The following is an 18,126-nucleotide window of genomic DNA, read 5'->3' on the forward strand; positions in this document are numbered from 1 at the left end:
TTTTTTTTTAAAAAGGCAAAAAAAAAAAAGGCATTGCTATGGCTTGGCAGTGTCCTTTGGGAAAACAAACTTAACTGCTGAGAAGACAGCAGTACATTGTTTCTTTTTTAGTCCTTTCAGAAGACTAAGGAGATCTGTGGAAGCTCCTCACATGGGAAACCACAGCACAATTTCATACCAAATCCTCCCTTTACAAGGTCTTTGAACACCAACTTCCTTAGTTCAGGGAACCAGCGTCAAGTTGTAGGAAACAAAGACAAACTGGAGAACCTTTGCCAGCCTCTGAAAGGTTCACAAGAACAGCATGTGTATGCTTCTGAGTGAAAAAAAAAAAAGGAATTACAAACTAGGACATGGATTATTCTTCATGTAATTCACACTGGGAGAAACTCAGAAAGAAACCAAGCAGGCAAAAAGGCAACAACAGCAGTGCAGCACGCCTAAAACTTTAATCTTTGTTTTTAAAGAGTACAGAGTTGGAAGTGATGCTTTATTCACCTTCCCACCTTCCCATTCTCTATGCCATTGCTTCTTAAGTTCTCCCTAAAAGGAAATATTTCATTGTTGATTAGTTTGACATCCCTTCAAGTGAGGCATACCTGTTAATCTCCAAAAGTAGGCCCCAATTCAGTAAAAACACTTGCACATGCACTTCACTTTAGTCCACTCCCATTCATGGCAACATTTAAGTGTACATACTTGAATGCTCTTCTGAATAGGGATGGTTTTACTTAACCAAAGACAGGGGGTGGGGTACATTTGTGTGGGCTTAATGGGGGTGGAGGGAGGACATACAACATACATGATCTTGTTCCCAATTTAAAGGTAATTTTAGCAGCAGTCAGCGACTGACACACTGTTAAAATCTGAAGTAGCAGCTTAACCACAGAAGTGCGTAGCACTTAGAAATCCAATGACATTTTAAAAAGGGTAACTCTGAAATCACTGCTGAATGCCCGCTAAAGTAGCTTCACGCAGTCAGTCGGACTTCTAAGCTTAAACACACTCTGCTCCTATGCCATTAAGCAAACACGCTTCTTTAATTACAATTCTAGAAAGGGAGAGACTGGCAAGACGATACAAAAAAAATAAAATGTCAAGAATGGGAAAACCTACAGAGCTCAGAAAACAGCATTCTGGAAAATTAAAGTATCTGTATTTTATTTTACATCATAGGCTTTCACTCTTTATCCCTTTGAAATACATCTAGTTTTAAATTAATAAAGATTATAAACTAATAAATGGGTATGTTCTTTAAACAGACATAATAAAAATTCAGACATTACATCACAGGACCCATCATTTAAATATCTCAATAACAGAACAGTTAAAGTTATGCTGGCTAATGTGAGGATAAAAAGCCTAGATAAAAGATGTCGTGGCTCTAAGGAAAAGTGTGGATTAGAGGAGAATTGAGAGTAAAGCAGGTGATGCTTTAGTCTGAATCTGAACTGTCTTGCTTGTTGGTATGGTACTGGCTGACTGCTTCTTCCAAAGGAGCCATTGTACCATCCGGCCGCAGCCCCATTGGTTTTATAAGCTCATCTCTGCAAGAGATTTAAAAAAAGAATATATATTAGCATATGCACACATATCAATTCACATGTATAATACAGTCACATACAGTATATGCTTTAGTACATAATGAGCCTTTAAAAGGAAGTTATTTCTGCTAAAGCCCTCTGTTTTGAAGAGGAACAAAAAACCTTCCAAAATAGGTGGGAGGGGACGAGCAGAACAGATAAAGACTTCATTCCTGTAGGCCAAACCTACTTAGCCAATTAAAGACACCATGAAAAGTCAGTGCCTAATAGGCTCAAGACAAGGAGCAGGTTCACTGTTTGACATACACAAACTAGCTTTTCTTCTAAGAGTTTTCTGACAGTCATTTCTTCCTAAAATTTCACCTGCCATTCTGGCCAATATTTGCCCAGGCAATGAAAACAATGATTTGATACATATTCATCTTGTTGAAGGAAATAAATCAGTGATGAGAACAGACTCTGCCTACACCACTACTAGGGGTGTGTAAGTACTTGTTGATTCATTTAAAAAAAGCTGACTGATTCTAATACTATTGCTTTTGTTCGTGGCAGTTTAATTACAGGATTGACAGCCATTTTAATCTCTTCAAAGCTCCAAAGGCCTCTCAGCAGCTAATCCAATTATATCTACTCCACAAGCTACAGCCTCATCTAAGAGATGATTAATTATTGATTAAGCCAATCAAAAAGTATTAGCAAAGATTTATTTAATCCTTACTTTTTATCACCTCATTTATATGTGGATTATGGCAAAAGCTTTAAGGGCAAAGATAACATTTTGATTTTCTGCTGAAAAAAAATAATGGAGAATACCTCTAAATATTCAGGAGTCACCTTAAATAAAGCAGTGAAGGCTTGATGTCAATTTACGCCTTGCTTGAAAGGCATCCCAGTAAAACTGCTGATTTAACACACATATACCACCCTCCTGAGCCACAGACAATAAAACTCCATCACTCAATAGGGAAGCAAAGGCATTTCACCAGCTCTCTGCCTGGTCTGCACTACTACCTTGGCTGAAAAAAGGGACAAAAGTTGCTTGTACCCAGCTGGAAATCTCACCTGACACAACCATAGGAACAGCAAGAAAGGCAACACCTGAGTTACATGGCATGCGTATGCTAGATATTGTACAGTCAAGCAGCAGTTAAATTAAGTTTCCAAGAGTCTTTTTTGCTCAGGAGGAGCAGAGACCAGCAAGAGAAATGCAGCTATTTGCACAGATGTGGCAACCAGACACTATGGTGGTAAGCTCAAAAATCCCACTGCCTGCAGCACTGCAAAACATGATAAACTGGCCTGAAGAAACTGCTGTGGTTTGGCTAACCAGGTCTGGGTGGGAAGCTGGGGGCCAGGGAAGGAGGTCTGTAATGACCATACTCGAAGAGCACAGGCCAGACTCTGCCTCTGTGCATGTGGAAGAGTAGGATCTATCTTCAAATGGACAGGAAATAGCTTGCCATACTTGAGGACTGACAGAAAGTCCTCTTCCTTCAGGCAATGCAATCTAAAGTATGCAGGTTCTGCCCAAATGAGAGCACTCTTGAGTCACTTAAGTTTTCAAGTATCTGCTGGAGATGTGTGGAGAAGAGATCAAAATACTCCTCAAAATCAGATTCAAAAGAGCTCAAGAAATGAACACTGAAGATCTAGTGTCCAAACAGGGGTAGAACCCTCCCTGCCTGCTGTAGGGGTCCCCCAAAGGCAAAGTCAGAGTGCTTTGGAGTTGCATCTAATAGCAAAGACTTTTTTCACAGGAAAAAAGCATATACATCTGGGCCTTCTTGGCTTTTAAACTTTAAACACCATAATAGAAAACAAGTGTCCTTTGAAATCTGAAATCAGTCTTGCAACAATTCTTCAGTACCACTTACTCAAGTTCAAGCCTCAGTAGTGATCTATTACACTTTTTTTTTTTGGAGAAGAACAACCTAAGAGTAAGTCCTTGCTGATATTTTTTAAGTCCTAAATGTAAAAACATAGCCACAAAGAACAAAATCACCTTTGCTTGCCCTCTAAGCTGAAAGGATCCTAGACTTTTTTTAAAAACCACAACATTTAACATTGCAGCTGGAAGTCATAGAATCACATAATTTACAATTTATTATTGGTAATAAATAAATTATAATGTCTAGTAAAGGACAAAGAAACAGTTCAAGAAAAAGGAAAGAGAAACATAGGAAAACAAGGTCCCAAGTTCCCCTTATGCGAGGACCTCCCTCTCCTCACATAAGGATACTTGTAAGATATCTGTAAATATTGTCAAGAAATCCTGTCTCATCATTTGTCAATTATAAAGAAGTAGCTCTTACTCTGCAACTTCCCTTTCGTGCTTCACTTTTCATCCTGCCACACACACTCCAGAACTTTACAGAAACTTTTTCTCTCCTGGTGAGTCACCTGCAGGGACATTGAACACCAGAGGCAATAGACAAGCCACATCCATATGCACAAGTCTTAGTCTGTGGTTTTTGGGGGGTCTTTGGGGGATAAATGCACCAACTTTTGCAGGACAACGTAATGTAGAAGTCTGAGTCACTGAAGTGCACTTGTATCTTCCTGAGTGATGCTCAAAGGCCTGTTTCTCAGCTCACTCTACTCATTTCAAAATGCACCATTATGAACTGTGCTGTACTGCATTTGACGTTCATTCCCAGCACATTTCCTCCTCTCTAGGCTTTAACTATGAGCTAGGCTGAGCTCATGTTTCATAGAATAACAAGGATGTTTATCAATTACCTTTCTGTTCCTGCATGAGCTTCCTGCTTTGCAGGTCCCTGAACAGGATGAATGATGGTTGTTACAAGTTTGCTGTTCTTTCTCTATATTAGGAGGCTGAACTCCATACATCCTTCCTCAGACAAATGCTACCCAGAAATACTGAACTGTATGAAGACAGAAATATTCCAGGCCACCAAAAGAACAGGTAGGAGGAAACGCAGACTATTTTTTTCCTAACCATAATCTAGTCCTAAAATAATGTAAAATATGGCATCCTTTCACTGGTGAAGACTTGACTGTAAGCTCTGAACACTACACAAGCTTATTCCTGTTTTTCAAAGAGGAAAAATACAGAGGGAGACAAACAGATGAAAAGATCTAGGCTGCCTACAAAGCTAGCTTCAGAAGTTTGGAACAACTATCTGCTAAATAACAGAATTTTGTGTAGGATTGTAAGAGGTATCACTTAGCTAACTTCAGTACCACACAAGAGCCCACAGAGCTGATCCTGACCTGGTATGAACAGTCTCAGCTCTGCCAGCCTCAGGAACTGGCCGGTTTAGCACTGGCTACTCAGAGACCTCAACTGAGCTGTGACACCTTGGGCTAGCTGAGGATGTGCTTACTGTTTAAGGTGAGATACAAGGTGGCAAGGGAAGCACCAGAAACTGGCACATATAGTCTCAGAAGACAGTTCATTATCCAGAAATTGGATGTTTATGGTCCATCTATAGGGCAGAAGAGAGATTGCTTCAGCCCAGTAGGTGCCAGTGGGAATTACTTCTGTATCCATGAAGAGAGCGGAGGAGGACTTGGGGGTAGTGGTGGATGAAAAGCTGGACATGAGCCGGCAATGTGCGCTTGCAGCCCAGAAAGCCAACCGTATCCTGGGCTGCATAAATAGAAGCGTGACCAGCAGGTCAAGGGAGGTGATTCTGCCCCTCTGCTCTGCTCTCGTGAGACCCCACCTGGAGTACTGCGTCCAGCTCTGGGGCCCTCAGCACAGGGAAGACATGGACCTGTTGGAGCGGGTCCAGAGGACGGCCATGAAAATGATCAGAGGGATGGCACACCTCTCCTATGAGGAAATGCTGAGAGAATTGGGGCTGTTCACCCTAAAGAAGAGAAGGCTCTGGGGAGACCTTATAGCAGCCTTTCAGTGCTTAAAGGGGGCCTATAAGAAAGATGGGGACAAACTTTTTAGCAGGGCCTGTTGTGATAGGACAAGGGGTAATAGTTTTAAACTAAAAGAGGGTAGATTTAGACTAGATATAAGGAAGAAATTTTTTTACAATGAGGGTGGTGGAACACCAGAACAGGCTGCCCAGAGAGGTGGCCAAGATGCCCCACCCCTGGAAACATTCAAGATCAGGTTTGATGGGGCTCTGAGCAACCTGATCTAGTTGAAGATGTCCCTGCTCACTGCAGGGGGGTTGGACTAGATGACCTTTAAAGGTCCCTTCCAACCCAAACTGTTCTCTGATTCTGTGATAAATACAAGTACACAATGTGCATATTTATACATATTTGAACATCCTATGTGACCTCCCATATACTCAAATAGACCTTCTTGCAACATTCCTTTTTCTAATGCAAACAAAGCATTCTATTCAAGTGTACTTAGAAACACACCACAATTAAACAGTTGGTAAAATGCATTCTCTTCTTCCACTTTCACATCTCCCAAGAGTCCCTTCAAATATATCTATACAAGTTCTAGCTTCCTGCTTGCCATTTAGCTTGATAACGACTCAAAAATCATTCCCTTGTTTTGAAGGGTAACTCTTTCTTGTCTGCTCTATGTGCTATAGGGCAGTATTGACACATGGAATTAATGATGGTGTCTGTAATGAAACAGACATCATGTAAACACCAGTCTGCTCCTTTGATAAAAAGGCATGTTAGGGACCTATTCACCTCCTTATAATTAAGTACTACATAATAGTTCCGATCCTTTCATGTAACATTATTTTGTTCTATGATTAGAAAGGGGAGGAAAAAAAAAAAATCTATGTAACATTGCCTTCTTCATTCATCCTATGATTAATTTTGGGTTTTTAATGACTATGGTTGCTTATTTAGAAAGGTTCTCTTACATACTCGTTTTGTTGATTTCTGTTCAATGTACAACAAAACCCAAGCTGTGATAATTGGAGACCATTTCATCAGCAAAAGGATTCTTGCTATTAATACAAGGTTGGCTTGGAAAAAGCATCCTGACATTTTAAATTAGTCAATTAATATACAATTCTACCTACCATTTATAATAGAAAAAATGTTAGTATTTTTTCCAGACATGTTAATTAACACGGAGTATTTCCAATAATCTATGGCACAAACAGACAGAATATCATACAACACCGATTTAAGGTGGCTAACTTGATATTTTGCAAAAAATGAAGGGTTGAGTTAAATCTTTTTGCAGATTTGGAGAGTTTTTCAAAGCTCATAGATGTGCATCAAATATAGAGGACGCTGACTTATGGTCACCAAACAATTCTCAATGAATCAACAAAATAGTATTGACCCTTACTGGAGACAAAGCCCATAGAGTTACTTCAGGGTCAAGTTCACACATCCAGCAAACTACCTAAGTAACATCTACATCTCCTAAGAGCTGCAGTAATCAAGAGTTTTCATCTTCATTTACACTTATAATTTATATATATTTAATGATTTTAAAAAGTAATCTCATCCAGCCAAATCTGAGCAAAATCTTAACTTCTATAAAAGCTTTTGTAGAACCCAAGGCTATGTTAAAATATTGGGGCAGGGGAAATGGGTTCACAAACAATATTCAGCTTTCCTCCATACATTTTGATAACACAAAACTGGGTAATTAATTTTAATTTAGCCTTGTTGATGGTCAATTACCCCATGAACACGCCTAAACACCAACAACCTAACAGAATAGAAAAACTTTGGAAGTAAGACATGAAACAACCAAAAGCATGGATCAGTTTTATATCATCTCAAAGCAGTTTCAATTCTTCAGTGCCAATGCTGAAAATTTAGAGAAACCTGGAGAGCAAAAGTCCACTAGCATCTTATGGAGCAAGGGAGAAAATGCCGCTTTATTATTTAAAGTTTCAATAAACCTCTACAAAGTGTACAGTGTAAACAGTTAGCAGCCATTAATGAAGGCTATAACTTTTCACTGAAGTAGCACTGTTCTGCAAATTTGTTTTCTGAGTTCAATCTGTCATCAGGTAACTTTTCAAAAATGATACATAGCCAGTCAAAGCCAAATCTAGAACACCCCAGTCACAGACTGGCTTGATTATCCTCATCAGTCAGGAAGGGAAGCAAGTCTGTCAGTCCCTCAACGTCTTTTTTTTTTCCATACCTTTCTCCAGTAAAAGCTTGCTAGCTCTTTTTAAAGCTTAGCTTCCATTACTGGGACAATACAGGTGTACTAAGCCAACCAGTTTTGCTGCACATCACGCAAGTTCACTCTAAGCTCTAAGTTATACAGATAAAGTTACATAAACTCGTTTAAGATTAGAAGAAGGAGCTGTTGGTTCCCTGTCCAACTTCCTCCCCTCTTATAAGCAAAGCATTGCACCAAACTGAAACTGCTCAGTTTGTATATGTCCCCTCCTACAGTGACAACAACAAAGACCAGCAGAAGTAGGAAACCTGCCACGAGCAGTCTGCCTCAAAGCAAGATTCAAAACCCAGAATCAACTGAAGACTCCTATCAAAGCAACCTCCAGTTCAAATTTGTAGGTTGCAAACCAAGGGAAAAAAAGTGCATTCCACTGGTAGATTTAAGTCTCTGAAAACTCCCAGCACTGAAGGGCTCAAGCTGGAGGCAGAAGTGTTCAATTCCAAAAATATACAGAGACTCCCACTACTATCAGCATGTTACTAACCCTTTCTTGTATACAAGGCTGGCAGCTTCCCATTTTATTTAACATCTGCAAAACCCACAATTGCACTCAATTACATTCATTAAAAACATCCCGCAGCCTCCCAAAACCAAGTCTTACTTTCTTTTTCCTTCCTGCCAGCATTTCCGCCCTTGGCAATTCTCAGTAAAACAAAAAGGGTGGGAAGAACAGTCAAGTGATTTTATTCATGTTATCACAGCACCTAAAGAGGTCACATCAACAACACTATCCCCCAGTAATCACTATACTAAAAAACAAACAAACAAAAAACTTACAACAAAAGAGTCCCAGCCCTGAGGAGTGTGCAGTCTAAGTACTATAGAAGAAACTGCAGGTGGATGTAACAGACATAGAAAGCCCAAGGTGAAAGTAATGCTACTGGCCAAGAGCATAAGCAGTGACACAGGGCAGCAGCTGCTTAGTTAGTGTCAGTTTGTGGCAGGCGACACAGCAGGTGTCTCCAAGCCTCCGCACTGAAAAGGCTCTTATGCTACAGTAATGCCATGGGGACTTTCTGTGTAACTGCTATAGTGATAGCAACTGACTTGTCTTCACAGTCTTAGTTTATCTCCAGTGTCAATCTTCCTTTTAAAAAAGTTTTGGACCATTTAGTTGTTTTATTGTGATACCCCTAATGCTCAGCATCTTAATTCTCTAGCTTACATAGCAATTATTCCATTTTACATAGCAGTTCAATTAAGATAACATGTGCATTGCATTTTCTTCGCTTTTAAAAAGCCTGGAACCTACTACCCTGCTTTCCATGCAAATAACGTGAAAAAGTATCCAATTACTTCACTGACAGTCTCAGATCAGTTGTTCAGAGATCCTTCCCTGCTTTCACTTCTGCTTATAATTCAGCCTTTATCAGCTAAGATAAAATCCAGATTCTCCCATATCTTTTGCTGTATTCCTAATCTTTAACAGAGATGTAAAAATATTTGGTTTGCTCAATTTCTCTCAATAGATCTTGTTATTTGAATATCTACAGAATCTCACAAACACATTTCTAGCTGCTTTGTTTTCCCATGTTGAAGAATGATCCACTTACATATTTACCTAAATTCCCACAGCTCAGTTCAATAGTAAATTAGTATTATATTAAGCGTTTCTCAAGAATGTAAAACTTTGCTTACGCAGAAAACAACCTACAAGCAATCACTCCAACACGGCTACAAGTATGGGGGAAGAAAAAACAGCAAATTCTAAGCATATTGAGTCAAAGAGGAAAAAAAAGCTATAGCTAACAGCACAGGTCTGTTCCCTTTTTGTATGTAGAAAGTTATAAAATAAAAATAAACTTTCTGTACCAATAACATACACCTTTATGGCACATTAAGTACCATTTTCTTTTATGGCATTACCTCAGTCATTTAGAAAAAATTACAAAGGCTCATTTGTAATCCAGTCCACACTTACTCTAATAAAACTACAATAATTCTTGATTGTAAATTCCCTTTTAATTGCTCCATTATATAATTTATTGCTTCTGGTGACAACTGTTTTCACACTGTGTTTGTTCTTCATATAAGCAGCAGACATAAGTAGTTACCATGAGATACTGCTCATTGACTTGGGGAAAATAAGTACACTTGCCTTGGGTTTGGATTGTCCGCCCTACTTTAAAAGGAGAAATTTTTTTCATTATTATCAGCCTATCAATTTAGGAGGCAGGTCCCCTCACCACTAGATCTTACCAATTCTCTCCAATCCTCTCCAAAAGAGGTTTCCTCTGAAGTCCTGTTACATATCACTCTTTTCTTTGAAATGCTAAAGATTTCTCTCTGCAGTTAAAGTGGTCCTAATCCTGCAAAGAAGTTGATTATAGTACTATTTTGAAGCACTAGACCTTAATAAATAGCCAGGATATGAGCTGCCTCCCTCAAAAGCAGCTATAATACAATACCTGGAAAGTTTATCAAACATGTTGACAAGCTTCATAGCTTCATATTCTTTTTGTTCTTCTGTCATTTCATCCATCGGATTGGGCATTGGTTCTTCTAAGTGACCAGTGATAAGGTTAATGCTGAAGGTGGAAAAACAATACCGTTTGCATTTCTATAGAAAGATGTATGTAAATTGTCTATCTACTTGACAGGAAGAAAGAGGAACACACTAACAGAAACCACCAAGACTAAAACTGTCTGAACTTCACAGGGAAGTTTTCACTATAAAGAGCCAACCTTCATATTTATACCTTTTTTTTGTAGCCTTTTCCCGTGAATCATGACACTATCTTCTTGTTGATTCACTGTATTAATTTCTTGTTAGCTACTCAAATACACAGTCCGCTAGTACTCGTTATTACTCATCCACACCAGTTTCAAAGCAGGGGAATAATGATAGTAAAAATGACAATGTCATTAGTAATAATGACATAGATGGGGAACAGAATGACAGATACATGTTTGCAACTAATTCTGTACAGGCTTAATTTTAAAAATGTAGACAGGTTCCAGTTTCATTTTCTTATTCAGGAAAAATCATTGAACTAGTTTACTATTCCCCTCCCATGATGATTTTTGCTCAAACCAAATTAAGGTTACTTTACTTTGAGAATTTACAATGCTAGTTTTATTTTCACTGTTAAGAGAAGGGAACGGCAATACAGAAATGGTAACAAAAGCAGAGAATTAGTTTTAAAGAACATTTTCAGGGCAAATTATCTTTCAAGCAGTTTAATCACAAACATTTAACATCAATACAGAAAAGCAGATGCATAAAGCAACTGGCAGTTGTCTTGAATGTTTAAGTGTCAGCTTTTAACTAAATAGATGTTATAGTGTTACTTATATGCATGTAACTGGTTGTTAGGCTTTTTAAAGAAGAGCAGAGACAAAAGGGCAAGAAAAAGAAATCCTGAAGTGCAGAAATAAAGAGAAACCTCCTGTTATAGAGTTAATTTCTTAGCGTAGAAGCAGTATAATTCCTCTAACCTCTTATACATTTAATCCTCTCTTTCATTTGTGTCCCTCAATAAGAATCTTTCAATAAGCCACAGTCCTCCCTGTCATACTCCTAATCATGTCTGTGTAATTCAAGGAAAACAGTAATGTGGAAAAATAACATGCTTCAGATGCCCACTATCAACAATTTCAGAACCTACTTAAAATGGCATCAAACCATAGATGTAACACGACAAACTGAAACCTCTAACACCAAATTAATTACAATCAATAAAAATCAACAGCTTCTATGTGATTATTGAATCCTTCAAACAAATATATTGGATTCCTGATGCATGACTTCTGTACAGAAGTTATTTTGCTCCTTCCATATTTATCTATATGACCTACTCAATTCTTCAGGAAAATTTTAGTACCAGGCAATCTGACTGACTGAAACTAGACCTACTGGTTTGTTCCTTTTTTACAAAGTTCCACTTAAAACCTTAAACCACATTTCACACCTCTATTTTCTCTGTTACAGAGATATACCCCACAAACACTAGTTAGTAGTTTGGCAACTTCATGCGAGTTCCTGGAAAATCTGGAGCAAAAGCCATCCTTGCTAAGTTTGTTACTATATTTTTTTTTCCTAAAATTTGCTCAATTTGTTAAAAAACTCTTTTCAGACTTGAATTTTAAATAGTTATTCAGACTCATAGTCTGTAAGGAAAGGGGCCCACCTGAGAACTCCCTCAAACTTCCTCATAATTACAATGATTCAAATAACTCCTTTAGATTTTTTTTGCTATGGACTTGCCCCCTTTCTCTGCCTATTTATATCTCAACCGTCTAATCACTATTTACACAATGCAGGCTTCCAGCTTTTGATGAACCTGTGAAGAAGGTTCTCTATTCTTAATGCCTCCAGTAAGCTGCTCTTCAAAACCTTTTTTGGCCTGCTTTCTTACACTTTTACAGTATCATCTCCGGTAGCCTCCTTTACTCTCATTTAACAATTCTATCTTTTTAAGTATCCATTTAAATGGACAGCACACATGTACTCTGAACCTCTAATATGCATCTTGAAACTGCTCCTAGGCCATCCACAAACATTTCACATTTTTGTTCCTTATTTCTTTTTGACAAACATTTCATTTTTACATAGTTCCCCCTACTGAAGTTAAATCATTGTGATTTTTTTCTTTTTTGGAGCCATCTGACTATATGACGGTTACTGTTAGAGGCTGGTTTCTCAATAAGTAGACCATGAAGTCAACAGGAGACCGTAGTTAATATAAGCACATGTAATTACAAAACTAGCCTCCCTGAAAAAGGTGAAACAAAAAAATTATGTCAAAACATGTAAATTTCAACAGGATATGCAGAATTGAAGACAATACTATACTTTGGCTTTGCAGATTTGTATTCTTCTGTATCTGTATCTTCATCATCTGAGTACCAATGATCTCCTCTTCCTCCTGCTAACAGGCCCCTTGCTGCCAGCAATCCTGCCGCATTACCATAGCCTGTATATTTTAACAAGCTGTCAACTGCAAAGAGTGATACAGAAAATTACTCAGCTATAATCAGCTACAAAACAAAAACCAGCATAGTGTTACAAGAATCAAGATTTACAGCAAGAGGCAAATATACTAAGTACAACAAGACTTTATATAAAGGGAGAAGAAAAAGTAATTTTTACCTCTCTCTTTACAAAGAACAAAAAGAAATTCTGCTGCAATTTGCTTTACTCCAAGGTCAACATGTGTCATAAGGCGCACAAGCTTGTTTCTCACTGTCGTGCCAACTTCTGGACGATTTGATACGTCTCTTAAGGGAGGCAATACCTAGGAGCACAAAAAATGGAAAAACAGCATGGAATGCATGGCAATACCTGTCCAATGCTTGCAGAAACAAACACAGTCAACAGAACAAGAAAATACTGTAAGCTCTGCTCCTTCAGAAGAGGAATAAAATCAACCCAACTACACTTACATGCACTAGTAATGATTCTTGCTTCTTAATATATTCAGGCCTTCTGGTCTGCCATCCTGGGCAGAAGAGTAACTCAGTCCCAAACATAGACTTTAAAAAAAAGACAACTATCAGGAGTTTAAGAGCACAAATGAGTGTCCCAGAATAGCTGGCCAACAGGCAGCAGTAACCTCATGTTCTTTGTTTTGCTCAGATATCTGGTAAAAGCATTAAAAATACCAGCCTAAGGAAATTTACAGTATTAACATGATGTGTAATTTATACACAACAATGAATACACTTATAATGAAAAAAGCAGAAAAATAAGTCACATTGCAAGTTCTACTACCATAAATTTCAAAAATTGGCTCTACATGTATAGGGGAAATGCGTGCTTCTCCCAGAACACACTCTTATAAAAGTTCAAGCTAAATTTCAAAAAGATTTGGGAGAAAACACTGTTTAACATTTCTTAAAATATACTATTTTCTCATTAAATGTCATTAATATTGTTAACTTCAACCCTCAAGAAAGGCAGGAGGTGCCTGATATATGGCTGGTGTTGCAACCTAACTTCCACCTCCTTGTGCGTATGCCTTCAGACTCAAAACCTACATTATTTTATTCACATTCACAGGATCTTCAAACAAATCTGGGTCATAATATGATCATCATTTAATGATCTGAAGACTCCTATAAGAATTACGGATCTTCAGTGTTTTACTAGGGAATGAAACGAAAGATATCACTAATTGTCATAAGGAATTGCAGGTCCTTTGTCTTCTAGGTGTCTAATGTAAAATGTCATGTTCTGTGCAAAATTACTGTGCAATTACTACTGAAACCTGACTCACTGGGAACTGATAGTTTAAACAAATGAATGCTACAGTATTGACTACTTTGAAAAAAACAGACCCCGTCTTTTTAAAACTAAGTATTCAAACAATTAGCAGAACCATTTTACTTTGTCCCTGCTTACTTTCCCCAATGGGGATAGTACCATGACTGCCATTTCAGAGAGTGTTGTAAGAATGAATTAATGCTTTTAGAGTACTCTAATACTAATACAGTGATGAATACCATAGGACAGTCCATGAGGAAATTAATCATTCTGTCTTCAAATCAGAATTTGAACAGTGCACAATAAATAAAGCCTAAGGCCAACACTTAACAATGAGGGTAATTCAAAATATCAAACATCCGGTCATGCAGTTAGCAGTATCCATCCATTCTGTGCACTATATGAGGCAGTGGTCCCGTGGTAGAAGACAGCATGCAATTATATCCTGACATCTAGACGCTGAGATGTCGTAAAAACACGCAGACAACTTCATTTTCTAACTTCTGAACGTTTGGCTCTGCAACATTTTTTTTTTTTTTACTTAACAGATCAGAGGAGTATCCTAGGAAAAAACTGCTGCAAACAAAAACAATAAACAGCAAGAACGAGTTTCTTAAATTCCTCAAAAACACTTTTCTGGTATAGATGAAAGAGGCCAAAAATATGTGCTCCTTTCCATTATAAACTCCATTTATGAATTCAGGCGCAGCTTTGATCTGGGAACGGCATCTACGATGCAACCCGAAAATCACTGCAGCTTAGGAAAAAGAACATTTCTCAGCTGGTTTCTGCTGTCTTTCCCTTGCTCATCTTTTAATTTCTCCCCACTCAGCTTCAGGAAAAGCAGCAGAACAAACAGAAAACATAACACCCAACCACCAAGCCACAGAGATCCTTCAGATCTTTAACCATGGCATGGAAATATTTTTTCTTTTCTTTTTACAAAAGCCTACCCACAACCACTACTGTATTAAACAGCTCTTTTAAGAGGCCAAGTGATGAAGTGTGCCTCTGTTCAGCGACAGAGTTTTACTCTCACAGAACAGCTGATACACACGGGTACACAAGGTTCAATTCCAAGGACTCCTGCCTCCTGAGGTCACACTAAAGCTTAAGCAGAACCCATCAAAACACCTGTAGTCTCACTGGCTACAATACAGCTTTGCGAAGTTTTATTAACTGCACTGAATTTTTTTTGGTATGCTGGATGTAAGGGGACAGACCTTGCTGAGTTGTTTGCTCCTGTGTCACATGATGCATGGTGACCTACATTACACCTTTACAATACCCCTAATGTTATTATTTAACAGCTCTACAAAATGTATCATGGAACTTAGGCCATAATATCTATTGTTTTACATGATTGAAGAATCATCTCTATAGCTGACAGTTGCCACAGATTTAACAGAAAAAATACTGCAGAGAACTTTGTGGGTAATTTAATATGAAAACATTCATACTTTTGAAGTATCAGTGTCTTGCACTGATGTACAAAGCTCAGAAAGCTTATCACTAGCTTCATGTTCAAATTTTGATGAATATTTTACTTACCTGAGCTTTGAGAAACTTCCTGATATTCCTATGAGTTCGGCAGCATTCAGTTAATAAACTGAGAACTGGAGTCAGACCTTCTCTATAGCTGCTTCCCTACAATAAAACCAAATACAAATAAAACATTTTTAAAGCAAATTTTCCTTTTCAAATCCTATGAGCCCTTCAACAAAGTCCTATATGATAGCCAAAACATGAACTTTACATAGATATAAACAAAGAGCCAAATGTTCATCCTCTCACACACACACACACAAGTATGCTTCAGATATTCACAGGAATTTGTTCTCAATTTTGAAGTGTTTCATGATCTAGAAACAAGGACATCCATATTTGTGCTAAATACTGCCTGAAAGGTTTGTAAGAAGCTTTACATATGCGCACTTTTTGCTTTAACAAAAGAGGCCCCTTTTGTGAAGAATCTTTGCAGCCCATACCTTGTCTATTCTCTTCTCCATGAAATCCAGTAAAATTTGAATTGCTCCCATATTCATACCATTGTATTTTATATCTGTTTCCTCTTGGGATGATGGACTAATAAGAACATCCAAGCAAGAAACGGGAACATTGCTTAAGAGGTTGATGGCATTGCTGAAACAGATTTTAAAAATTCATTATTCATTTGGAAGAAAGAATTAAAAACAGAGTATAACTGACCATAAACTGTTCGTATAACTGCAACCAAAAAGAGGCCCTGCAACTCAAACAATTAAAAGGTTGTTTTAATTAAAGAAGGTGGCATGCATTATCGCCCGAGTGCTGGCTCTTGGAACAGACAAGGAAAAAAGAAAGACAAAAGCTCCAAAAGCTACACTGCAGCAGGGCATTATTACTTCCAGCCCCCGCAGTATCCGATCCCATAGATAAGGCACAGCTTCCAGCAGTGTGTTAGAGCAGCTGATCTTGCAGGACAGCAGGGGGAACTCTCACATTGATTTGCAGCGGTCAGAGTTTTTTTCCTCCTTGAAACTTAAAACATTTTACAACACATCTACATTACCATCATTAATGTGACAAAGTACACCACAGAAAACATTTCCTCCTCCTATAACAGTGGAGTGTGGTGGCAATTTCTCAGGTCCCCTGAAGTATTTTCACTTTTACCTACCTTGTAGTGTACAGGAAATACAGAAGGCTTTTAAGACATTAAACAAAGATTCAGGTTTATTTACCAGCACTACCTTTCAGTAACTGGCAGTCTTTGCATTCTACAAAGCACAGAGGAGCGCTTCCCAAATACCAGTTAAGTGATTTAAATTAGACCACAGGGTCTCTCCCTCCTCTTTAATGGAGTAAGATGGAACTTACTTTGCAAGGGTCTCTTGTATGGTACACACCCCTTGAGTTTGCTATCTGCCCTGTTCTCATTATACAGACTTGCGCTTGTACTCTTCCTGAATATGAGGCTAAGTTACACAGATGCTGCAAAAATTAGAATTCTGTCATTATATGCTTGCTGATGCCCAACTAAACTTATAAATGGATATATTAAGAAATCCTACACAACTATTTAGGCTGACCTACGCAGACCTCAAAGCTATCAACGAAACTATGAGCACTGATGTTTCAAGGATTGGCGAAGTATTCCCAGAATAAAGGAAACTTTTCAAATAACTTCATTTAACATTTTTAATAATATTTACTTAGAAGCTGCCCTCAGTTTTTATGTTATTAATACAATTCTAACACAGAATTCGTAAAAGAGAAAGCAAATCATGGCAATCAAACATAACAGGATTTCTAACAAATGTGCTTGTTTTGGTCTGATCAGACTGGGTGGGTGGCGGTTCCACATTGTGCCATCTCCCTTTTGCTCTTTTAGCAATTGAAATTCAGACAACTTCTACTTTTTGGAAAGCTTGTTCTCTTTGTATTGTTTCTAATTCCTGTTTAAGATACGTCTTTTATATCATGGAAGTTATTCCTCTCCAATAATTCAGGAACAGTCAGAAACAAAACAGACTGAAATCCAACAAATATTTGGTGGCTTCAGGCCTTTCATCAAAAGTTCTCTTTTTACCAGTTTCTTATTAAACAACCAAGTTCCCAAACACCTACAAAATTAATTTTCTGGATCACTGTGTCTGAGCTATTCTTTTCAACAAATGAAGCCCGGCTTTCTGATCTTTGTCACTCCACTGACAGTTTTATTTGTGGTAGAGGAGTGTATGAAATTCTCCAGCTACCAGGAAGTCAGTGACTATGCACAGATCTGCACAATAGTGTTTGCATTCCTACTCCAGGGGGTAGAAATACTGCGTATATTACTCTCCCCTTTTCGGCTTCCTAGAGATCATTAATCACTGGGACATGACATCCACCCACTCATGCTCCCAGCCCCCTCCCGATATGCAAATTCAGAAGCAAAGGCCTATTTAGTGCTGCTGAATGCCTTGATTAAAACCTTGTTAGTGGGCAAAAATGGCGCTCACTCTAATATGTGGTGCTTTAAGCTGTTCATATTCAAACGTTAAGTAATGACATGACAGAACCACAATAATGACAACAATACCAGGTACTAAATTAGTTAAGATATTTTTATAGGTAACTTCTGCTTGTTTATTAGAAATAAGAGTACACTGACAATCAATACATCACAGCTCAGGGCATGTATCCAACACCTGATGCTCACATAAAATAAATCCTCAACTTACACATTCAGAGCACAAGCATTCATACAGTGTGCTTTAACAGGCTGCCCGAACCCTTCATTT

General features: G+C 38.1%; 1 protein-coding gene across 1 annotated transcript in view; it reads right to left on the reverse strand.

Moving 5' to 3' along the window:
* Positions 1-430: 430 nt before the first annotated feature.
* Positions 431-18,126, reverse strand: part of RIC8B (RIC8 guanine nucleotide exchange factor B) — a 40,272-nt gene continuing 22,576 nt past the window's right edge. The window contains exons 5-10 of the mRNA XM_068401066.1: positions 15,850-16,003; positions 15,413-15,508; positions 12,749-12,893; positions 12,452-12,596; positions 10,065-10,184; positions 431-1,547 (exon numbers count right to left, since the gene is read on the reverse strand). Coding sequence (XP_068257167.1) covers positions 1,436-1,547; positions 10,065-10,184; positions 12,452-12,596; positions 12,749-12,893; positions 15,413-15,508; positions 15,850-16,003 — 772 coding nt within the window. The 3' untranslated portion in view covers positions 431-1,435. The remainder of the gene's footprint in view (positions 1,548-10,064; positions 10,185-12,451; positions 12,597-12,748; positions 12,894-15,412; positions 15,509-15,849; positions 16,004-18,126) is intronic.

The sequence above is a fragment of the Nyctibius grandis genome, chromosome 5 (genome assembly GCF_013368605.1).
Source record: "Nyctibius grandis isolate bNycGra1 chromosome 5, bNycGra1.pri, whole genome shotgun sequence".
In the NCBI taxonomy this organism is placed as follows: domain Eukaryota; kingdom Metazoa; phylum Chordata; class Aves; order Nyctibiiformes; family Nyctibiidae; genus Nyctibius; species Nyctibius grandis.